The 22,307-nt window shown below is 54.9% G+C and overlaps 1 protein-coding gene across 7 annotated transcripts in view; it reads left to right on the top strand.

Annotated features, from left to right (window-relative positions):
* NRXN2 (neurexin 2) overlaps positions 1 to 22,307 on the top strand; it is a 98,701-nt gene that overhangs the window by 40,094 nt on the left and 36,300 nt on the right. For 6 of the 7 annotated variants that reach the window (XM_063094141.1, XM_063094142.1, XM_063094143.1 and 3 more), the window contains 10 exons: positions 434 to 595; positions 1,373 to 1,811; positions 5,187 to 5,573; positions 5,750 to 5,953; positions 12,102 to 12,128; positions 13,713 to 13,832; positions 14,234 to 14,615; positions 15,239 to 15,429; positions 16,964 to 17,137; positions 17,529 to 17,648. In XM_063094141.1, the coding sequence (XP_062950211.1) occupies positions 434 to 595; positions 1,373 to 1,811; positions 5,187 to 5,573; positions 5,750 to 5,953; positions 12,102 to 12,128; positions 13,713 to 13,832; positions 14,234 to 14,615; positions 15,239 to 15,429; positions 16,964 to 17,137; positions 17,529 to 17,648 (2,206 nt within the window). The remainder of the gene's footprint in view (positions 1 to 433; positions 596 to 1,372; positions 1,812 to 5,186; positions 5,574 to 5,749; positions 5,954 to 12,101; positions 12,129 to 13,712; positions 13,833 to 14,233; positions 14,616 to 15,238; positions 15,430 to 16,963; positions 17,138 to 17,528; positions 17,649 to 22,307) is intronic. The other variant, XM_063094138.1, reaches the window with a different exon arrangement.

Genomic DNA, 22,307 nt, shown 5'->3' with positions numbered 1-22,307 from the left:
CTACCTCATTTTTGAAAGAAGCTTTGAAATCACGTGTGTCCAGAGAGTACCTCTGAGAGGAGAAAAGTGAGGGTGCTGTTTACATTCCCCCTCCCCATAATGGGGCCCTGTCCTGGAGTCCCCATTCCTCCAGGAACTACCACCTGGTGCTCTTCATGGTGAGCTCTCCAAGTTCCCTCCAGGCTCCCTCCTGCTGAGCTGGGGGCCGAGGGCAGGCCTTAGTCCACCCTGAAACCATCAAATCTTGTGCTGCCTCCTTTTCCTCCTTCCCTCTCTCCCCCCACTGTTCTTCCTCTGAGACAAGCAGACATAAAAATGGGGGTCCCCCTCCCCCACTGCCCCCCAGCCCCTCCTTTGCCCAGCCTGTGGCTCTTCCCAGGGAGTTGATGCCGGTTGTCTCCTGTCTCTCCCCCTCCCTTCCTGGGCTGGACAGGTGACCATCTCGGTGGACGGGATCCTGACCACCACAGGCTACACGCAGGAGGATTACACCATGCTGGGCTCTGACGACTTCTTCTACATCGGGGGCAGCCCCAACACAGCTGACCTGCCAGGCTCACCTGTCAGCAACAACTTCATGGGCTGCCTCAAGGACGTGAGTAGGGCTAGGAAGGGGCTGGGTGAGCCCAGGAGCCCTTTGGCTTCTGTCTTCAGTGTGATTTAGTGTGACCTGGCCAAATGCCCGGGTCCTTTGCTCCTTTCAAGTTCGCAGTAGGAGATATCCCCTCTTTAAAACTCAAGGCCCATTGACTCAGTCAAGAGGCTTCTCCCTGCTCATTTCCTTGAGCATTGGAAGCACCTGTTCTCTCAGAGGACCCCTGAAGGCAGCTGTGGTACAGAGGAAAGACTGTTGAACATGAAGACTAAAGATCTGTGTATGAGTCCCATCTCTTCCACTCACTAGCTCTGTGTCCTTGGCCAAGTCACTTGACTGGCTGATGCTTAGTTTCCTCATCTATAGATGAGTGGTCACTACCTACTTTTAAGATTGTTGTGAGGAGCAGGTGAAAGTATAAGTGAAAACACTTTGTCAGTTAGAAAACGGCAACCAGATGTTAGCGGCGATTTCCTGCCATGTCATTATTACGAACTGCAATTTAGCAGGCTCTGAGACCCACAGGGTGAGCACCATACTGGTGGTGGGCCAGAAGACAGGACAGAGGAAATAAACAGTGCAGGAGAGGGACTTGTTCACAGCATCTGTGTGTGACGCTCTAGAACAGAGGCCCAAGCCAAGTGGGCTGGTAGCACTGAGCAGGAGCCACCAGGGATGAATTGGTAGGGTCCCCTGGTGCTGGCTGCTGCTGGGCAGGAGTGGACAGGCCCTGAGCTGCTTTTGCTTCTTTATTCCCGATCCCACCCCTCCCTGCAGGTGGTCTATAAGAACAATGACTTCAAACTGGAATTATCTCGCCTGGCAAAGGAAGGGGACCCCAAGATGAAGCTGCAGGGGGATTTGTCATTCCGCTGTGAGGATGTGGCTGCCCTGGACCCTGTGACCTTTGAGAGTCCTGAGGCCTTTGTGGCGCTGCCCCGCTGGAGTGCCAAGCGCACTGGTTCTATCTCCCTGGACTTCCGCACCACTGAGCCCAATGGGCTGCTGCTCTTCAGCCAGGGCCGGCGGGCCGGGGCTGGGGCCAGCAGCCACAGCTCTGCCCAGCGGGCTGACTACTTTGCCATGGAGCTGTTGGATGGCTACCTCTATCTTCTGCTGGACATGGGCTCTGGGGGCATCAAGTTGCGGGCATCCAGCCGCAAGGTCAATGACGGCGAGTGGTGCCACGTGGACTTCCAGAGGGACGGGCGCAAAGGTCAGGAGGCCTCTAGACCCTTCCCCCCTCCCCTGGCCACCCCTCTTCACCTGCCCTAACATCCTCTCCAGCTGTCTCAGCTGGTCTTCTGTTCTGCAGCAATTCCTGCACTCTTCTCTGTCGCTTCTCCTCTACCCCTTCTCTGTGCTCCCATTGCCCTGTCTGTCATGGCACATGGCAGAGAGTGCAGCATTTGGCATCAGTCAGAGCTGGAGTCACACCTCAGCTCTACCATGTGCTGCATGTGGGCCTCAATTTCCTTATCTAGGAAAGGAATAATTACATGTCATTAAGAGGAGAAAATAAGTGCACATCCATAAAAGCATTAGCACAGTGCCTAACACAGAGTAGATGTCCCACTCTCCTTTATGATAATATCTTCCCAGCCACACCTCCCTTCTATTCAGATCCATTAAACTTTCTTTTATTAACTCAGTCAACAGGTATTTAACTGAGCACCTACTATGTGCTGGGTGCTGTCCAAGTGCTGGAGGTGTGGACAGTAGTGATCTAAACAGACCATCTTTGCTGTCCTGGAGCCGATGTTCTGGCCCGGGGAGACAGTACACAGCCCAACACCCCCGTCTGGCAGAGAGGGTTCTAGAACAATACAGCATCAGGGTAGAAAGCACTGGGGTCGGGCAGGTGCTAGTTCTTGAACCCTCTGTTGCTTCTAGCTACCCTCTCCACCCTTGCTTTTCAGTCTTCCTCTCCCATCTTCTTGTTTTCTGTCTGCTAATTCTCTCCTCTTTACTCTGCTCCATTGGGTTGAACATGAAGAGTATTATCCAAGAAAGAGAGAATTGATGTAAATGAGAACTGACGCATTATCCAATTTAAGTGCTTATTAACATCAGCTAAATTTTTGTGCTCCCCCCGCCGTCACCGAGCTGGGCCTGCGAGTCTGAGTGGAGTGACCATTCCCCCACACACAGGGAGGAGGGGTCTGCTGTGGGTCCTGGCGGTGTTGGCTTCTCAGGGGCTTGCTCTTTCTTCCTGTCTTTCCCTCAGAGAAAGGTTGCCTTCCCTGGGCTTTACATTAAATGGCTTCATCCCTTGGTTGTGGCTCATGACAGTATGGGTGGGTCCTTACAGACCCCTTTGCCTCTGAGGGTTTCCACACAGGTGATCAGTAACTCCCTGGGTTGGAAGTCTGCCCAGGCCTTGCAGAGCATGTCAGGCCTTCTGCTCCCCTGTTAGCCTCACGCCAATCTCTAGAGCCCAGACACCAGGTCTGGTTGGTCCTTGGATCACTGTCTTGACCAACTCTGGACATTTCTGACAGCCCATGTTCATAGGTGCACATTAAACACAGACTTGGGTCAGTCATTCCAACAAGGTTTTCTTTGGCCTTTTCTCTGTTTTTTTTTTTTTCCTCTTTCTTTTTTAATTTTGGTAAATTACACATAACATAAAATTTATCATCTTAACCATTATTAAGTGTACACTTCAGCGGTATTAACTCACATTGATGTGTAACTGTCACCACCGTCCATCTCCAGAACTTTTCTCCTCTTCCCAGATATTATGTCCCCACCAAACACTAACTCCCCTTCCCCCTCCCCAGTCCCTGGCAACCACCATCCTACTTTTTGTCTCTATGAATTTGACTACTCCAGGTACCTCCTGTAAGAGGAATCTCACAGTATTTGTCCTTTTGTGTCTGGCTTTTTCACTTAGCATAATGTCCTCAAGATTTATTCATGTTGTAGCATATGTTAGTATTTCCTTCCTTTTTAGGGCTGAATAATAGTCCATTGTCTATATACGCACATTACGTTTCCGCTCATCTGTCCACGGATGCTGGGTTTTCCATGTTGTAGAGTGACCTCGGAGCAGAGGCCTGTGCTCACTTTGATTTCGCCTCTCTGGCTCATTATATACCTCTTTCCCCACCTCTTCCTTTCCTTCTTCTTTCTCTAACATCTCGTACATTTGTTGAGCGTTCAGTTGGGTGTGTAGAGCTGGGAAGCCCTGCAGCAGTGGGCAGAGCAGGCCTCAGGGGAATATGGCCATAAACAGAGAGGTGTGGGTGATCAGGCCTGGGAAGTGGGTTTAGCAGCAGGACCATTGGGAGTCTGACACCTTGTCAGGAGAGAACAAGTTAGGGACTGTGCTATTTTTTTTTTTTTAACAGTGCTATTAAAAGGGGGCACAGGGTAACGGTGTCTGTGGTTCAGGTGAGGTTTCAAGCTGGGAGGACACACTCTGAATAAGGAGCCGTGTCTGAGAGGAGACCCTAATTCTGCCCCTTTGTTTCCCACCCCTGTGCTCACTCTCTGATCTCCAACTGCACCCCTCTTTTAAAGATTCCTGCCAAATTCAGACCTAATGTAGACCCAAACCCTCCTTACCTCCCACTAAGATAGGCAGATGTTTTTAAAAGAGGTTTTCCCAAACTTGAAAAAGAAGAGAGGAAGAAAATCATGGAATAAAGTACAAACAGGATAAAGTTTCTAACGTACAGTTTCTGCAGCTTAAGATCTCAGTAAAGGCTTTGAAGCTCCCACCTGATCCCAAATCGTTTTTCCAAGATAACCACCTTCTTCTTCCAAAGAACTCCCAATTCAGAAGCTCCAGGCCAGTGCCTGGCCTCCTTTCCTCTGGCTGCCACCCTGTCTCACAGGGCGCAGGAGCCTGTGCCTTGTCTGCAGGCCACAGAGCAGGCTTCAGGCAGGGGGCAGTCAGGCTGAGAGGTGGAGAAAGTGGTCTGCCTGGATCGTGCTTTGGCTCTGCTCCTTCCCTACTGCAGCACTTTGGGCAGGTTCCCCAGTCTCTGTAAGCCTCACCTTCCATTTCAACATGGGATCATAAAGGACCAGTTTCATAGAATTATTGTGAGACTGAAGTGATACAATATATTTAAAGTGCTAGGTGCCTGGCATACAGTCATAAAAACTTAATAAATGTTAGTCAGGGGAAAAAAGCCCTTTGGATTCAAACCTTTCAGCCGTCTTAAGGTTCTCCGCCTCTGGTCCTGGTCTAAAGGACTGGCTGGCTGGAATGATCCAGAGAATTATCCAGCCCTTTTTGGGCTCTAGCTTTTGGGTGTGTTCATCTCCTGCACATCCTTTGAAGACTCACTCAGGTGGGGAGGAGTGGTCTGGACAGAGGCCTGATGCACACTGCAGCTGGGCTGGGGCAGGGTCACAGGAGCTCCTGAACTTGGAGGACTTTGTCAAGAAGTTTCTGCAGTAAGGTGAGTGAGGGAGCTTCTGGTCCAGGCCGCTGCTTGTCCTGAGCCTGCTGTAGGGTGCAGGGTGGGGCCCAGGTGGGATTAGGGGCCTCCTTGGCAGAGTCAGAACATCCTTTCTGGCTTGCGGCTTTTCTCCAACCTGCCTTCCCCGCTGAGGCCCACTCTCCCTTGGTCCCCAGGCTCCATTTCGGTGAACAGCCGCAGCACACCGTTCTTGGCCACTGGGGAGAGTGAGATTCTGGACCTGGAGAGCGAGCTGTACCTGGGCGGTCTCCCTGAGGGGGGACGAGTGGAACTGCCCCTGCCCCCGGAGGTGTGGACGGCGGCGCTGCGGGCTGGCTATGTGGGCTGTGTGCGGGATCTCTTCATAGACGGGCGTAGCCGAGACCTTCGGGGCCTGGCTGAGGCACAGGGGGCTGTGGGCGTCTCCCCCTTCTGCTCTCGGGAGACGCTGAAGCAGTGTGCATCTGCCCCCTGTCGCAACGGGGGCATCTGCCGAGAGGGCTGGAACCGCTTCGTCTGTGACTGCATCGGGACCGGCTTTCTGGGGCGGGTCTGTGAGAGAGGTTAGTCTTCATCCCAGGTGACCCCGCTTTTCATCCCTGTGCCCCTTCCTCCTCAGGATGCCCCTCATAGATCAGCCCTAGGCTTGTCATCCCTGTAATGATTCTCTGGTCTTCTTTATCCCTCCATTGGCCTGTACCTGTCCCCCGCCTTCCTTCTTTCCCCACTCCTGGGGCAGAGGCCACGGTCCTGAGCTACGATGGCTCCATGTACATGAAGATCATGCTGCCTAACGCCATGCACACAGAGGCAGAGGATGTGTCTCTACGCTTCATGTCCCAGCGGGCCTACGGACTCATGATGGCCACCACCTCTAGGGAGTCTGCCGACACCTTGCGCCTCGAGCTGGATGGGGGACAGATGAAGCTCACTGTCAACCTCGGTAACCACCCTGCCCCCCTTCCCTAGCCCTGTCTCTGACTCACACCCCCCTCTGTCTGGAGAAGCTGGTGGTGGTGCCAGCGAAAGGCGCCCTCAGCAGAATTTGGAGGTGGGGAGGTGCCAGCCTGGGTCTGAGCCCCTGAGAGCTCTGTCCCTGGAGAGAACACCCAGTGTGGGGTGATGCTCCATGCTCGACAACACTGCGAGGGATAGAGACCATGAGTGTGGCCACGCATCTGCCCAAGTGCATCTGGGGTGTGATAACTGTCCTCCCAGGGTGCTCATGTGGAGTCTTGACTGCGTCTTTCCTGCACACACACATAATGACACAGCTCATTCTTGGTTGTTGGCTCATCCACCTGCTCATTCATTTGGGAAGCACTTGCTGATTCCTACTGGGTACTAAGCCTGAGCTCAGTGCAGTGGTAAACACAGAGATGAGAAAGACCTGGCCCCTGCATACAGCTGCCCTTATCTGTTCCACTTAGTTTAAAGAACCCCGTGTCCACGTGTGTGGGTGCCTGTGTATATACTGGACACACAGGGATATGATATCCTCCCCTTGTCTAGCACCATGTATGTTCACATTTGAGTTCCATAGCTTTCCTGTGAAGACACCACATCACTGGATAGGCACTACTATCCCTGTTTCATAGATTATGAAACCCATATATTGACATGTCCAACATCAGAGCTAGTGATGACAGTAGAGGAGCTGGACTCAAATCCAGGTCATTTTCCTTAAAGAGCAGTGCTGTTCCCATCACCTGCAACAGATCCGGGGTGGGGTTGGGGTTCAGGCTGCTGGCCCCCACCATTAGCCCACTCACTGTCTCTGCCTCTGCCCATGGGTGAGAGCAGGCCTCGGCTCTACTTCACCTCGCAGTCCCCTGAATGCCCATGTAGGCTGGACCATGAGGCCTGTTAGCTTTGTTTGGGGCTTCAGCTCTCATGATCAGGGAAAAAAGAAAACAGCAGGTTCACTCATTCAGCTAGTATTTATGGGACACATCATAAGTGCTAGGTATATTCCGAGCCAGGGGCTACAACAGTGACTAAGCAAGGCCCTCACCCTTATGGAGCTTTCAGTGCAGGGGAGCCCCGGGAGTGAGAGGTCTGCAGCTGTCAAATCTGCCCATTTCAGGCTGGCCTCTGGAAGTATATAAAAGTGTAACAACCAAGGACCTGCCATGTGGGAAGTCTTCAGGCCACGAGGGTCCCTGGTTGTGTTCTGGTCCTAGAGGAGAAGCAGGGCTCTTCTGAGTCCTCAACTGGAGAGAATACAGTGTTGAACTTTTAAATATTTATCTGGAGTCTCATCCTAACGTTGGTCTCCAGTGCACTTGTGGCCTTTTGGGGGCCCATTACTTTGTTAATATATTTATACTGTGTCGTTTCCTTTCCCCTTTTGGCCACCTGGCCTTGGTACTCCTAGGGTGAAGGTTTGCCAAGAGAGGTGGTGGCTGGAGGAGGGGGAAGTGTGCAGACGGCCAGGGCCTCTGAGTTGGTTCGAAGGGTTCCCTGCAGCTCTGCTTGTAACCACTATCACAGCCCATAGCGTAGGTAGTGGGCGGCAGCTCTGCAGGGGAAAGAAGGCTGGGAAACAGCCTTTGGCAAATGCCCCATAAGTCTGCACAATGGCCCCCTACATCTCAGAAACGGTCACAGGAGGAAGGCACCAGCCCAGGACACCATGAGTGGCCCTGTGCTTCTCAGACTGCCCAGTTCTGTGCAGACAGCATGAGATCTCCCTTCCTTCTCCTTCACCTGGGCATGTGTGTTCTCTGTGTGACTAAGCACATGGCTCTGTGCTTGGTGGGGACAACAAGGGAAAGTCTGGGACCTTTGATTTGCAGGAAAGGCAGATGCTTCTTGCTTCCTAGGTCCCCCGAGAAGAAACTTGGCTTTCTTTAGGTTAGACAGGAGTCAGTGTCCTTGGCCAGGAAAACATATTCTGGTGGGCCCTTGGGACCTTTCACCCTTATGATCTACCCTCTCCTTCCCATGGGCATGCTTTTCTGTCTGTGCCACGTAAGTACTCAGAAGTTGGAGAACAAGGTGGCCCTCCAGGAAGACCCATCATGTTAAGAACAGGCTTCTCAGACTGACAGCCAACAGGACTGTCCCCCTGCCCATCTCTTATGGCTGTCTGTGCCCCTGCCCTATCCACAGGGATGTATGTGCTGAGATGCCATCTTTAACATAACTTGTGACAAGCTGTGACCAAATGTTTGGTGCAGACATATCTGTCTACAGATACTTCCTGATGTGTGTATACAGAAAGGTATGGCCACTGTGTGGGCACCGAGGACACACAAGTGGTCCCTACTCAGCCACTCAGCCTTGGACTGGGGTGGGAAGAGTGCTGGGCTTGGGGCCAGAAGACCTGGGGGCTAGCCCTGGTATCTTTCACTGCTGGGTCAGTCATTTCCCATCTCTGAGCCTCTGTTTTCTTATCTGTAAGATGGGGATGAGAATCCTTGCCCTGCCAGCTTTATGTAGTGATTTTGAGGCTCAAATGGAATAATTATACACATGCAAGACACAAACATAGAGACCCACCCAGCCTTCTTGAAGGAAAACCATGCTGTGATAGGGACCTAAGTTTGGAGCCAGGCCTGGGGACTTGCTTCCACATAGTGTGATCCAGCTGGCCTCTGCCTCAGGAGCCCTATTCTGATGCCCATCCTTCTCACTATCCAGGGCCTGCAGGGCCTCACAGAGAGGCAGCAGCACCAAGGCCCCAGTCCTGGGCTGTACTCACTGCTGGGGAGTTGGGAGAAGCCTGATGAGGCTTCGTCTCTGGCCTCGTGGTCCCATGGGGAGGGAAGCCAGAATTGCAGGAGGCTGCTGTCCAGCTCAACAAGCACACAGTGGAATGAAATAGACTCGGTGCTGGACCTGAAGGGGAAGCTGAGGCTGCCAGTGACCAGTTGGTGGGGCAACCAGAGGAGGCACTCAGTGTCAGCCTCAAGAGGTGGAGTATTTGCTAGACAAGAAAGGGCTGAAAGGCGCTGCTGCCTCCTTCCATACACAGGAACTGGATCGTGCCTCCTGTCCCTGCTGCCAGCCCCCACCATGTCTGCAGACACTGAGTGAGTTCCCTGAGCTCTGCAGTCTGCAGCCCCTGAGCAGGGCCGCTGAACTCTGTTCCTAGAGAATGGTAGAGTCCCCTGGATTCTTGGTCCTGTTCCAGGTTGGCCTGGGTTTCTGCCTTCTGCCCTGTGTCTGGCCTCTGGGGCCAGTGCCCACCCTGGCCTGTCCCCTCCTCCCCCTCCCTGGAGTTGTCCTCCACCAGATGTGCCCATGGGGTCCTACCTGCCAATGCTGCTGACATGAAGGCTACAGTGTAACCTGAAGAATCTCCGAGCTGCAAGGTGTCGCCTCTTTCAGCCTGCCTTTCCCACACCTGTGCATTGCCCATGAATTGGGCGTGCATTAAATGTGAATTGCTCGTGCATTTCCCCACTAACAGGAGGTCCTCCACCTCTGTTCTGATGCCTTCAGTATTAGGAGCTCCCACCTCTCAGATGGCCATTCTGATCATTGGCTTGTTCCTTGGTTGGGTAGTTACTACCTTTTTGAAATTCCCACTAATTCTGTCCTGGTGAGCCATACAGAGAAAGTCTAATTCTTGTTCACATTTTAAATCAAGCTAAATACACTTATATCCCAAAGTCCTTTAGTCCCTGGGGCCATGGGAAGGGTGTATTGTCTTGCCACCAGGGGCTGGTCATAGTAATCGAGCTCCTTCCCTAGGCCGGGCTGCTGGAGGTGGCTGTGAACAAGGGCTGCACCAGAGTACATGCTGCCACTCTGTGATGTCACTTCTGAGATGAGATGAGGCCGGTGGGCTTGTACAGGAGCTTTGCGTCCAGTATCTCCAATCTGTAGGGCCCAGTGGGGCAGGGGCCAGGAAGCCTGTGTTCTTTTCCCTGAGGTCCTTTCCATGCCGATTGCTTTCTCCCTCCTGTCCCATCATGTGCTTGCACCAGGACCCTGTATGTGCAGTAGGGGCCTTGGGGGTCTGCGCAGGTCAATCTCTTCTGTTAATTCTCTGCACTGACACACAGGTCACTAGTTAATGAGTTATTAGTTAGTGCTACCCGCACCGTGCTTGGGTGAGTGTATGTGCTGGAGGATGGGGCTGGCTCTCCCCTGCGGTGCCCATCTTCACGATGTGTTCATTCTCCTTAAACTCCCTGGAGCAGGGACTTCTGAGGGGGTAGTAAATGCAGGGGGTGGGCCTGGAGCTGACACCTCTTCTCTGGACAGATGGACCCTCCCATTCCTGGTGCTCCCCTGCTGGAGAGAGGAAAGAATTGAGCTCCTCCTTTGGCCTTTTCCCCAACAGGGGCTTGGCCTGCCCTTCCAGACCCCTTTTTTCTTTTTTGGACCCTTCATTGGTGAAGACTCTGCTGGCCCCAAGAAAGCTCCTGTGACCTGACTCCAGGGCCTGGCACCCTTCCACCCTCACCCGACCTTCCTCCTCTTGCCCCTCTGTCCAGTCTGTCCTTCCTTCTACTCCCCCTTTTCTTCTTCTTTTCTCTCTGCACCCTTTCTACCTCCTCCTGTGACTTCTGACTTCCCCCTGTGTCTGCCACCTGACCTTTCTCTGCCTCTTCTGCCCTTCGCTGGGTACCAGGCTGTGGCTCAAGGTCCCGGTTGCTCTCCCCACTCTTCTGCTGTGGTTGACAATGCGTGTGGAGCTCAGCTGTACTGCCCGATGGGCCCATGACCCCCAGAGTCACAGGGGGTATCTGTTTACCTCTACTGCAGGAACCTTCAGGGGTCCAGGGGATGCCAGGTGCCACCCCCACCCCTTGCTTCCTGGGCCATGGTGTATGTGTGCAGAGCCAGTTCTGGGAGGAGTGACAAATGGCCAGGATATTACTACTCACCGAGTACTGGAGACTGCCCTCACTCCAAAAGGCAAGGGCCAGCCCAGTACACACCTGTTGCCTACTCTCTGTGCGGGAGTCTCCTGTTCCAGACCCTCAGCCCATGGGGAAGAGAGCTGAGGGTTGTAGGGAAGTGCTTCGCCTGAGGTCATATGTGTTAGGACTGAGATGAGGATCCAGTTCCCCTGCTGCACGGTGCAGGGCTTTCTGCAGCTCCAGCCAGCCCAAGGAGTGATGCAGGCATCCTAAGGGCCTAAAACCTGAACTTCACAGGACCCCAGTGCTTTGTTCCCTCTGCAAGGGCTGGCTGACTCTCCACCTAGTGGGTGATGTATCCAGCCAGAGGGCTCCAGGGTCCTAGACTGCAGGTTCTGTAGACATCTGCTTTCTGACAACGTGGGGCCCTCCCAGCCTTGAAGTTGGAGGATAGCAATGCCAGGACTGGGGCAGGGGCAGGAAACTTTGCTTATGGTGCATGCTTGTCTCCAACTTGCTATGTGTTCTCAGAGAAGTCATATTTTCGGAGCCTCTGTGTCTCCATCTGTGAGGCCTTGGCCCCTCTCTAGGAAAACAGATTAAATACTAGTTTCTTCTTCAGGTGAAGGACCACCCTAATCCCTAGTGGCAGCCTGGCATCCCCCAGGATAGGGAGGGGTATAAGGAAGGTTCCTGTAGGGGAGGTGCTAGCCCTTGGGGCTTTGGGAGGTGTATGGCTTCGGGAAGGGGGCCCTGGGGCAGACCCCTCCATTTAGCTCAGAGCCCAGAGGGGCACAGGGAGTGACGTGTAACATCTAGGCTCTGAGCAGGGAGTTGTCCCAGAGCAGGGGATGCAGGGACCCTGGCCCTCCCCACCCATCTCCCTCCCAGAGACTGGGGAGATGTGGGGTTGGTCAAGCCCTAAGTCCCCAATGATCCCCTGTACGACTGAGATTCCCAAGGTGCCCATCTCCCTCAGACATGAGAGGACTGGGCCTCTCTAAGAAGAGGGACACAAGCCCTCTTCCCATCACCTGACTGCCCTGCCTCCCAGCTCTGGGGAGGGTTGGTACCCTCTTGGGGGCAGGAGGGACAGGGGTCCAACTGAAGAAGGGGAGAGGGCACCTGGGCACGCGTGGTCCCCAGAAAGTGGCCCCGGGAGGAACCCTGGCCTGCAGACACCCCTCCCTGTGAAGGATGTAAAAAAAAAAAAAAAACTTGTTCTGCCTTTTTGTCTCCCCTCCCCCTCTGCCCGCCCCATGGCCCCCCCAGACTGCCTGCGCGTCGGCTGCGCACCCAGTAAGTGGCTTCCCTCTTCTGCAGAGACCCAAGGGGACTGGGATGCTGGCCACTAGGGTTTAGGGAGGGAGGGTGGGGGGAGGAGAAGCCATAATTGCTGGCTCGTGGGGGGGGGTTGGGCAACGGGTATGGGGAGGGGGGCAGGCGTTGGGGGTGGGACGGGGGTTTGGTGGTTGTGGAGGGCAAAGTGGACCAACTGAAGCAGAACTAGGGAGAGTTGGTGGAAGGTCCATGGCCAGGATGCCCACTGGATTGGGGAGGGGAAGACTGGAATACCCTGTTGCCCAAGTCAGCAGGAGGGTGGGGAGGAGGTAGAAAGCGAGGGCTGGGGCAGACTTGGGTGGTACCTGCCACAGGACGCTCCACCAGTGTATTGGCGGGAAGGAGCCTGGTGTGTCACTGCATCTCCAGAGGTGGCCACGAGGGGGAAGGCAAGGCACGCGGGAAAAATGATGAAGGTGGGAGGGGAGCCGTCCAGGGACTCAGGGTTCAGTCCTCTGTAGCTCCTGTGTCGGCTGGGGGGCAAGTTTCTGCCAAAGGGAGGCTCTTTCAGAGGTAACAGTGCTGGCTCTCAGTAGGGGTCAGATGGAGAGCGGGTGTGGACACTTCTGGTGTCCTGGTGTGCCTGGGCTCAATGCTCTGTCTCAGAGAGATTGTTTCCGCATGGTGTGTCCTGAGGTCATGCAAGGGAGCACATGAATGTGGCAGGCACAGGCAGCGCCCCTTTCTTTACGTGTGTGTGACATGATGTATGCACACCCGAGTTCCTTTAATGCCAGCACCCTCAGCCCCGGCTGGGGTGAGCAACTCAGTGCCCAGGGATGACCTGGGAATGCTGCAAAGTCCAGCAACTTTTTAAATAAGTATGTTTTGTTTTAGACTTGGGAAGCTGATAATCCTTGAATAAATGGTCATAATTTCTAAGAAACAGAACATTCCCCTCTCTTGCAGTGCTGCATATTCATGTGCCATGCATGTGGTTTCACGTCCTATTGTGTGGAGTTAACCAGGCATGTGCACAAAGGTCACAGTGGGTCCCACGTAGATGAGAGAGTTGGGTGTCTGTGTGGAGGATGAAGCTGTGGGTGCGCGTTTACATTTGGGTGTGGGATAAGGCTGGATGAATTTTTGAAAGTTTTAGGTCTGTGCTCATGTGCTGGGAATTTAGCTGTTGGCTGCACACATCGAAGGTCCTTAGGAGCCTGGGGGAGAGTATGATGGGTGTAGGTGTGAGTGTCTGCGTGCAGGGTCTCAGGGCACAACTCCAGGGGCACCATTTACTTCATGTTCTATGCGAATGGCACCTTCTGAAGCCACAGGATGTGGCAGTGCTGAGCGCATCTGGGTCTATGACTGGGGCATAAGAGCTCTGTATGCACACACTCTGGGTGAAAAGTGAGGCCAGGAGTGTACACTTGTGTGCATGGTGTGTGGCACGGTTGGACATATGCCATAGGACGTGTGTTTATGTGCATGCATGCGAACGTGTGTGGTGGGGATGCTGGCTGTGTGCCTGGGGTGGGACATGAAGCCATCTTGTGGGTGCGTGTAGGTGCCATGCTCACTCCCCCCTTGGTGCTGCAGGTAAAGGCCCTGAGACGCTCTTTGCGGGGCACAAGCTCAACGACAACGAGTGGCATACGGTGAGGGTGGTGCGGCGTGGCAAGAGTCTGCAGCTGTCTGTGGACAATGTGACCGTGGAGGGTAGGTGGTCTGGTCCCAGGGAGGTGGACACATCTCTAGTGACCTGTGCTTGGCCCAATTCTTGGTGACCACAGCCTGGGAAGCATTCTGGGGAGGCACCTCTACCATTTCTCACCCCTCAGGGGTGATATGTCATGGGGGTCTGGACCCCAGGGACCATTTCAACTCCCCACAGGCAGCATTTCCCTGGAAGCCTGCCATCCCTGGACTACTGAGTCCCACAGCTGCTCCTGGAGCTGTGCTTGCTGCTAGTGCCTAGTGGAAGGTGTCTCTGCTGATGCTCACGTGTGGCCCTTGAGTGGAGGGGAGGCTCCTGGGAACCCAAGGCCCAACCCCAGAAATGATCCTGCAGTCTATGCCCCAAAGCCATCCCCCTCATCTTAGTCTCCTGTCCTGAGCAGGGCAGATGGCTGGAGCCCACACGCGGCTGGAGTTCCACAACATTGAGACGGGCATCATGACAGAGCGGCGGTTCATCTCCATGGTGCCCTCTAACTTCATCGGGCACCTGAGTGGGCTAGTATTCAATGGCCAGCCCTACATGGACCAGTGCAAGGATGGCGACATCACCTATTGTGAGCTCAATGCTCGCTTTGGCCTGCGTGCCATTGTGGCCGATCCTGTCACCTTCAAGAGTCGCAGCAGCTACCTGGCGCTCGCTACGCTCCAAGCCTATGCATCTATGCACCTCTTCTTCCAGTTCAAGACCACAGCCCCCGATGGGCTTCTCCTGTTCAACTCGGGCAACGGCAATGACTTCATTGTCATCGAGCTGGTCAAGGGGTGAGGGGCTGGGCATTGCGCCTCTGTCAAGGAAGTGGCCACCCCCCTCCCCCACCGCTGACCCAGATACAGTGGGTGTCCAATCCCCCAGACCACAGGTTAAGATTCACGTTCCCAGCCACCAGCCGAGAGGCTCCCTCCTCAGCCAGGATGAAGGAGCACCCTCTTCCAGTCCACCAATGGCCCTGGCTGCTTCTGTGCCAGGGGTTCCTGCTCGTATCTCTTCTCTGTCATTGTTCTGGCTCAGGCCTTCCACCCTCTCCTCAGGCAGAAGTCAACCTTGCTCCTCTCTTGCCTTAGAGGACCCCACCCCAGAGCAGCTCAGTCCCTGCCTCCAGAGGATCCTGTGGCTCCACAACCCCCACCCCACCCCCACCAGCTCCTCTTTTGAGCCCGTGTCACAGCAGCCAGCCCCTCAGTGGCCCTCCTTCCCACATTCTTTCCATGACAGGACCTCACACCATAGCCCTCTTGCCATTGGTTTGGGTCTCTTTCCTATGGGGTCTCTCAATTCCTTCTTCCCGTGGCACCTAGGACCCCTGTCAGCCCCAGCTGCTCCCTTACCCTGTCTTACCAGCATTGCCCCCATCGTGACCCAGTGTCTCCTCCCTACTGTGGGGCAGGTACATCCACTACGTGTTTGACCTGGGGAATGGCCCGTCCTTGATGAAGGGGAACTCAGACAAACCAGTCAATGACAACCAGTGGCACAACGTGGTGGTGTCCAGGGACCCAGGCAACGTGCACACGCTCAAGATTGACTCCCGCACTGTCACACAGCACTCCAATGGTGCCCGAAACCTCGATCTCAAAGGTGGGGCTGGGGCCTCTGGAGAAGGCCTGGCCCTAGCCCAGATACCCCTTGCCCCAGCAAGATCACCCTCTCCTGGGATGCTGCTCCACTCTTGTGATTTCCTCTTTCCCCAGCCAGTAGTTTCCATCTCTTTCCTGTTTTCCACTATATACAGCCTGTCATTTTTCTGCCAAAGTTTTGCTCAGCTGTCCTGTGAGTCTGCCTCTAAACAAGTGAAAGCTGGTTGCAGGATGTATTTCATGGGGTACTTGATGGCCTCATTCTAGAGCTAGGAGCGGGTAGTCCAGGCCTTCCAAGGACCTCTTGGACTTCCAAAGTTGAGAAGCCTGCCTTGGTTGAGGGCTGGAGAGAGAACAGGGAGCTTAGTGTGCTGGTGGATGCTGCCCTGGTGGGGCAGATGGTGAAGGGCAGAGTAACTGGGGTCCCCAAATCATGTATCTTGGACTGGACTAGCTCTGGGGACTCTTTGGACCCAGGCTTCCCTGGTGTGCTCAAAGTCACACCAGGGTCCCACATTCTCCAGGGACTCTTCAGTAGTCACTGAAGTGGTCATTGCCTGCCCCCGGAATGGGTGATCAGAGAGCGGGAAGAGGAGGATGAGCTAAGAGGCCTGGGCTTTGAAATAGGAGAGATGAGGCCTGCAGCTTTTCCAGAAGCCACTGGAGGCAACGTGAGCTCTCTCCTTATACATACCCAAAGCATCCCGCAGCCCCATAGGGACCCCTGAGTGTCAGAGTGACTCAAACTGTCAGAGCTTGCGGGGAGGGTCCTCAGAGAGCATTGAATTCACCCCTCTGGTCAGATCTTAGATCTGCCAAATTTCCAGGCATAGTGCTGCAAATTCTCCTCACTCCCAGTAGGGGGCGATGTGTCACAGAGAATCCAAAGTGGCAGCAAACCCAGGGGTTATTTTGGCTGGTCTGTGTCGCCTTGAGCCTGTGGCTAGGGCAGCAGATTGACCAGTGTCTTGGCCGAAGTTCTTCTATGGGATACCTTCCAGGGAGTTGGGCTCCATGTGGGGGATCAGGTGTCCCTGAGGAGAGCAGCTTCCCAGAGACCCCAGGCCAAGTCCTAGTTGTCTTGGGGGAAGGGAACTGGGCTTAGAACTCCCTAGCAGAGAACTGAGAGTTGGGAGAGGCTTGAAGTTCTGGGAATGGGAGATTTCAGGAGGGAGGGAGCGGGGGTGGAGGGGATTGGGCCCGCACGTCTATGAAAGGCCCTGATTACAGGCCGGAACTGGAATCAAACGTGTGGGAGAGAGCATGGAGCAGGTTTCTCCAGCTGTCCCCCTACCCCCTACTCCCCCAGGCATCTGGGCTTCTTCGGGAGGGGAGCAGACAGATGGCAAAATGGAGAAAGAAGGAAGAGGTGGAGGGTGGGTATCTGCAGGTTGCTAGATCTCAGAACGGGACCTGGAGTCTGGGATGGGAAACCTTGAGCCTGAGGGCTGGGAGGACCTGACAGCTGGATGCTGGTGTCCTGGGAAGGGAATGTGGACTGGGATGTCTAGGTGTTGACCCCACTCCCTTTGCAGGGGAGTTGTACATTGGTGGTCTGAGCAAGAATATGTTCAGCAACCTGCCCAAGCTGGTGGCCTCCCGGGATGGCTTTCAGGGCTGCCTGGCTTCAGTGGACCTCAACGGGCGCCTCCCCGACCTCCTCGCAGATGCCCTGCACCGCATCGGGCAGGTGGAGAGGGGCTGTGATGGTGAGTGGAGGGTGGAGGAGTTAGGTGTGACCCTAACTGCAGGAGGACCAGCCGCAGGCAGACCAGGGCAGGGCAAGTAGCCCCACTTGCAGAGTGGCCTTCCTTCCCAGGCCTTGTGGGAACCTGCTCCCACAGCTCTGGGGCAGAGGTACAGGCAGGTGAAAAGTCTCATTGTCTCCCACCCTGGTCCTTTACCGAGTCCAAGGCCAAGCCTAGCTGTCGTTGAGCCCCTATTCCCACTCCTATCCCCCCTACCCTGTCAGTTTTTGGCCCTTCCAGCCTGGCAGAGCTCTTTAGGGATTTCTCTGCCTGGTCTTGAAGCTTCTGCACCTCCTGGGGAGGGTGGGGGCGTGGCTGAGCTGGGGGTGTTCCTTCCTCCTGCCCCTTCCAGGCCCCAGCACCACTTGCACCGATGAGTCCTGTGCCAACCAGGGCGTCTGCTTGCAGCAGTGGGATGGCTTTACCTGTGACTGCACCATGACTTCCTATGGAGGCCCTGTCTGCAATGACCGTAAGTGCCTGGGAGGGCTGGCTGGTGGGGGTGGCGGTGGGAGGCTAGCAGGAAATTCAGGCCTATTCCCAGTCATAGGGACTGCCAGGGAGAAGGTGGGTCTTTGAGAGCACAAAAACTGTGCTGCTTGCTTCCTTTTCATCACTTGTCACAAAAGTCCAAGGGGATCTGCTGGCTGCTGTACCCTCTTGGAATCTTTCTCTTGGGGCTGTGCAGGATTGCTGCTGCCTGAATCTCTAAGGCAATCTTTGATAGAGGCTTTTCCTCCTCCTTCTGAGCTGGTGAGACATGTTCCCTTCACCTGCAACCAAAGACGTCGGCCTCTGTGGGGTGAACTTGTTGCTGTCCCATGTGATTTTGGCGATGGCCTTACATGCTGTACTTGTACCTCACACATACATACTACTGCACAGGGAGGGGGGCTGTTATCAACCTTCACCCCCTTTGCCCTAGTGCCCTCAGAAGTTTGCTGGACAGCTAATTCTCCTGGATGTAGGATCTGCCCTTTCCTCTTCCTTCCCCAAGAATCCCAGCTGCAGGATGTACCCTTGAGCCACAAGGACACTTCCTAGTGTCCTCGCTTGGTTCTTCTCTTCCTGGCTGGACATCTGCCTGCCAACTTGCATATTATTTGAGGCCTCTCCTCAGAGAGTGCAGCTCCAGCAGCAGTTTCCAGTCCCTAGTGGTTGGTGGCCAGCAGCTGGTTAGAGCCTGGCAGAGGGAGGGCAGTGGGCCAGGAGCTGGTGGAGAGGCAACCTTCTACTTTGTGGCGGGAGGAGGGCTTTGGAGCTTCCCTTGGATGATTGGGCTGCAGGCAGGGGGCTGGACAGAGGGCAGCCTCTTCAGGCATCTTTCCTGGGGTGGCCCTGATGAGAGACCAAGTAGAAAAGCCTGGGAAAGGACACACACACACACGCGCACACACACACACACACACACACACACACTCATACACACATGTGTGTGTGCGCACATGCACATGTGCGCACAGGTGGACGAAGCTTCTCTAGTTTACAAACATGGAAATGAGGCCTGGAGAGGGATAGTAGGTTTCTGGAAGTAGTTAATCTGGGAAAGAACCCGGGTCACTGCTTTTCTTTCATAGTACACTGCCCAACCTTCATCATCTGAGTGTGAGTTCTGAGTTTCTTACAGGAGAAACCTACTGTTTCATGGATTGGGGCTCTTGTGTGGGTGTTGGTTTTTATTTCCTCTTTGAAAAAATATATTCTCAGGCATGGTCAGCCCTTGGGTACCACCACATCCCCACTCCGTCCCCCAGGATTTTCTTATCTGACCTGATGCTCTCTCTGCCTTCCAAAGGCTCCCAGACAATGGCCAGCTTATGGGAATTGCAACCCTGGCTGCCCTGGTATAAAGACAGGCCTGTGGTTGAGCCTCTTTCTCTTCGGGTAACTCATCTTTGCACAGATCTGGAGATGATGGTAACTTTGTTGCTTAATAGTAACACTCCACACTGATGGTTTAGTGTTCAGCAGATTACAAAACCCTTTTGCTTTGACCCTCAGAGAAGGCAGTGGATGGACACTACCCTTTCTGTTTAACAGATGAGGAAACCCAGGCCTCAGTAAGAGCAGTTACAGTTACTTGCCCCAAGTCACAGGGAGTCAGTGCTAAGATCTAGGTGCTGCTGACTCTGTTACCTCCTGCTGCTCATTCAGTTCTGGGGGTGGTGGTGGTACCCATGGTGGGCATTTGCTGCTCAGGGTGGAAGGAATAAGGATCAAGAAGCATTGCTGCCCATCGTCACTACTTCGCCCCACAGAGTACAGCCTTCTGGGAAGGGGCATAGAGATGGACTGGGGGGTTTATGGAGTTGCAGTACCTTTCAGCAGGGGTGGGAAGAGCAACTTCTCTGGGTTCCAGGATGGTGGGAGGCAGGGAGAGTTGGGGCTGGAGAGCAGGGCCTGTTTTGGGAAGTGTCATCATCTCCAAGCACTGGCACAGGTATCTGGTAGCACAGCCTGAGGAAAGCTGTGGAGCTAAAGACAAGGTGGGTATATCCTGGGAGCCTGCACAGGGCCCGGTGTGGTGCTCCTCAGTGCTGGCCCTGGGGTACCTCTGAGACCTCTGCCCCTCAAGGGCAGAGCAGGAATTGTGGGGCAGGGACTACTTCCTCTTCTCCTGGGGCTGCTGCTCCCCAGGGCTTGTCTGTTTGGTTTTTCATGCTGTCCCTCTGTGGCTGGTCTTCATGGAACCTCGGGATGCACCAGGTCAAGCAGAAACCCAGTGGAGAGGCCCCTCAGTTAGCTACATCCCCCACCCCAGTGTGAAGGCTCTGGAGGCTCTGGGGGCACTGAGGGGTCTGGACCTGGAGAAAGGGAGGAGGGTGGCAAAGGCCAAGGTAGATGGAGCAGGAACCTGTTCCCTGAGGGCTGCGATTGGGGTGTGGCACTATCTGTTGGGGGAGAGACTAGGAAGAGTGGACGTCTGACCCTCAGAACTGCCTTTCCCTGCTTATTGCCTCAGTTTCTCCATCTATAACATGGGGACTGCGCCTGGGGCTGAAGGGAGCTCTGTGTTGCTTTAAGGCTCAGGAGTCTCTGCTCTGGGAAAACAGGTGAGAAAAGATCAGAGGATGAGAACCCATCTCTGTGATGAGAGAGAGGAAAGTGGAGAGAGAATGAAAAAGAGAATATGAAATGAGAGAGAAAGGGGAGATAAAAGAAGGGACACTTCCTGAGGTGCGGCTGAAACCCCAGGGCTGGGGTTTGGGACCGATGAGCTCCCGTTGGGCCTGCTTGCTGCCCTGTCTTTCAGAGGCTGTTTCCTGCCTCTCCAGGTGGTAGGTTCCTCACCATTTCTCCCTGTCTCTGTTCATCTCTGCAGCCTCTATTGATCCCTTGCACACCTCGGTTTCCCCCTCTTTCTTATCCTTTCTGTCCCCCCTCCCTCCCCAGCTTCACCCCCTCCAATGCTCTCCACTTCCCACTCACTGATATTGATTGGCCTCCAGGCGGTTTCCCTTCCTCTCCTCTCGCCACCGGCTCCTCCCTCCCTCCCTCTGGGACCATAAATTTTCTGCCTGCTCAGAGCTGTGTCAGTCTATATTCCAGAGCCAGGTGCATGAGAATGGGATAGAGAAGTTGGGAGGACATGGCCTTCTGGAATCCCAGCCCTGCTCCCAGCCTGCAGTCTCTCCTCCTTCATGGGGCCACACACAAAGCCTCCTCTTGGGTGCCTCTGAGGACCTCTTCACTTTGGAAGGGCTTGGGGCCAAATCTGGCCCTGGTATCTAGCAGGGTGGCAGGGTGGCAGCAGCAGTGAGGGAGCGCTCCTGGGTCTAACTGCATCCTGGACCTGGGGGCAGCACATGGGGCTCATGGTGACAGGTTTTGCTCCAAAATTGAATTCAGAATCAATAAGCAGGAGCCAGCTCTCTCCTGCCCTTCCCCTCCTGCTCTCTCCCAGCCCTCTCCTGTCTCCCTTCACCTTCTCCTTCCTTTTGCCCATTTTTTTTTTTACCCGCCTCTCCTCTCCTCCCTGCTACACTATTTCTTCAGCTTCTTCCCCTCTCCACCTCTGTCTCCCTTTTCCTCCTCCTGCTCTACGCTCTGCCTCCTCCCACCACACTCTCTCCGCCTGCCTGGGCAGGATCATGGAGGTGAAGAGGTGGCATCCAGATGAAGGGAAGAGGGTCTCCCTGCACTTACCTCCAGAGCCATGACAGATGCTTCCCAGAGGTCCCCAAAAGTTTGGGGGGCAGGTCTCAGTTGGGGAGGGGGCACCCTGAAGGAGAAGTGGTTTCCTCAGCCGGACGTAAGTGTCCCTGGAAAATTTTTTGCCTTAAGTGAGACATTCAGTGGGCTGGTGTCCTTGAGACCTCTGCGGAGGGATTAGTTGAGGCTGGGGGAGAAGACTTAGGAGTGGAGAGGAAGGAGGAGTCCAGGATGGGCTTGTACAGGGAGGTAGGGAGCACCCTTTGGGGGGAGGTGGTGAGGAGACTGTATGTTCCTGTGGTGTGTCTTACGTTTGAGTACCTTTGGGGCTCTGGGGGCATTATTTGTGTGTGTATGGATGACCCTGTTTTGGAGGGTGAGCTTGGGGGTGGGGGTGGGGGTGTCTGTGTGTATGTTAGCCATTCATTGCCTGTGTTCAAGCACGTATGTATGTATGCATGTATGCTTCTGTGAGCATGTGTACACGCTTGGCTGGGAGTGAACTGGGGTGCCCGTGTCTGAGCACATGCTTGCATATATGTGTCTGAGCCTGTGGGCCTGTCCAAACACTGGTGCCTGTATGGGCACGTGGGTATCTCCATACCTAAGCCAGTCCACATCTCAGCGTGCACGTGTGTTTCGAGGAGTGCGTGCAGAGGTGGTGGTGGCCACGTCTCTGCGCGCTGGACCAGCCAGCACTATTGGGGTTCGTCCAGGTGGGGAGGGAGGGGAGGGGGAGGAAGAGAGCAGCCTCTCTTGCTAGCCTCAGTCCTGTTCAATTATTCAGCAGGGCCCCTTCTTGGACGAGGGGGGTGTGCGGGAGGAGAGCGCGCGCCCGGACGCGGGGGAGGGGCGGGGCGCGCGCAGGAGAGGCGAGCGCCGAGCGGGCTAGCCAGGTGCCGCGCGGCGGAGCTGCCCAGCGCCGCCCGCAGATCGGGAGCCGCTGTGGTCCCTCCGCCCTGCCCCCTCCTCCTCCCGC

Source organism: Cynocephalus volans, chromosome 4 (genome assembly GCF_027409185.1).
Source record: "Cynocephalus volans isolate mCynVol1 chromosome 4, mCynVol1.pri, whole genome shotgun sequence".
NCBI lineage: Eukaryota > Metazoa > Chordata > Mammalia > Dermoptera > Cynocephalidae > Cynocephalus > Cynocephalus volans.
Note: the sequence above shows the minus strand (reverse complement) of the source record. Positions and strands in the feature narration are given on the sequence as shown.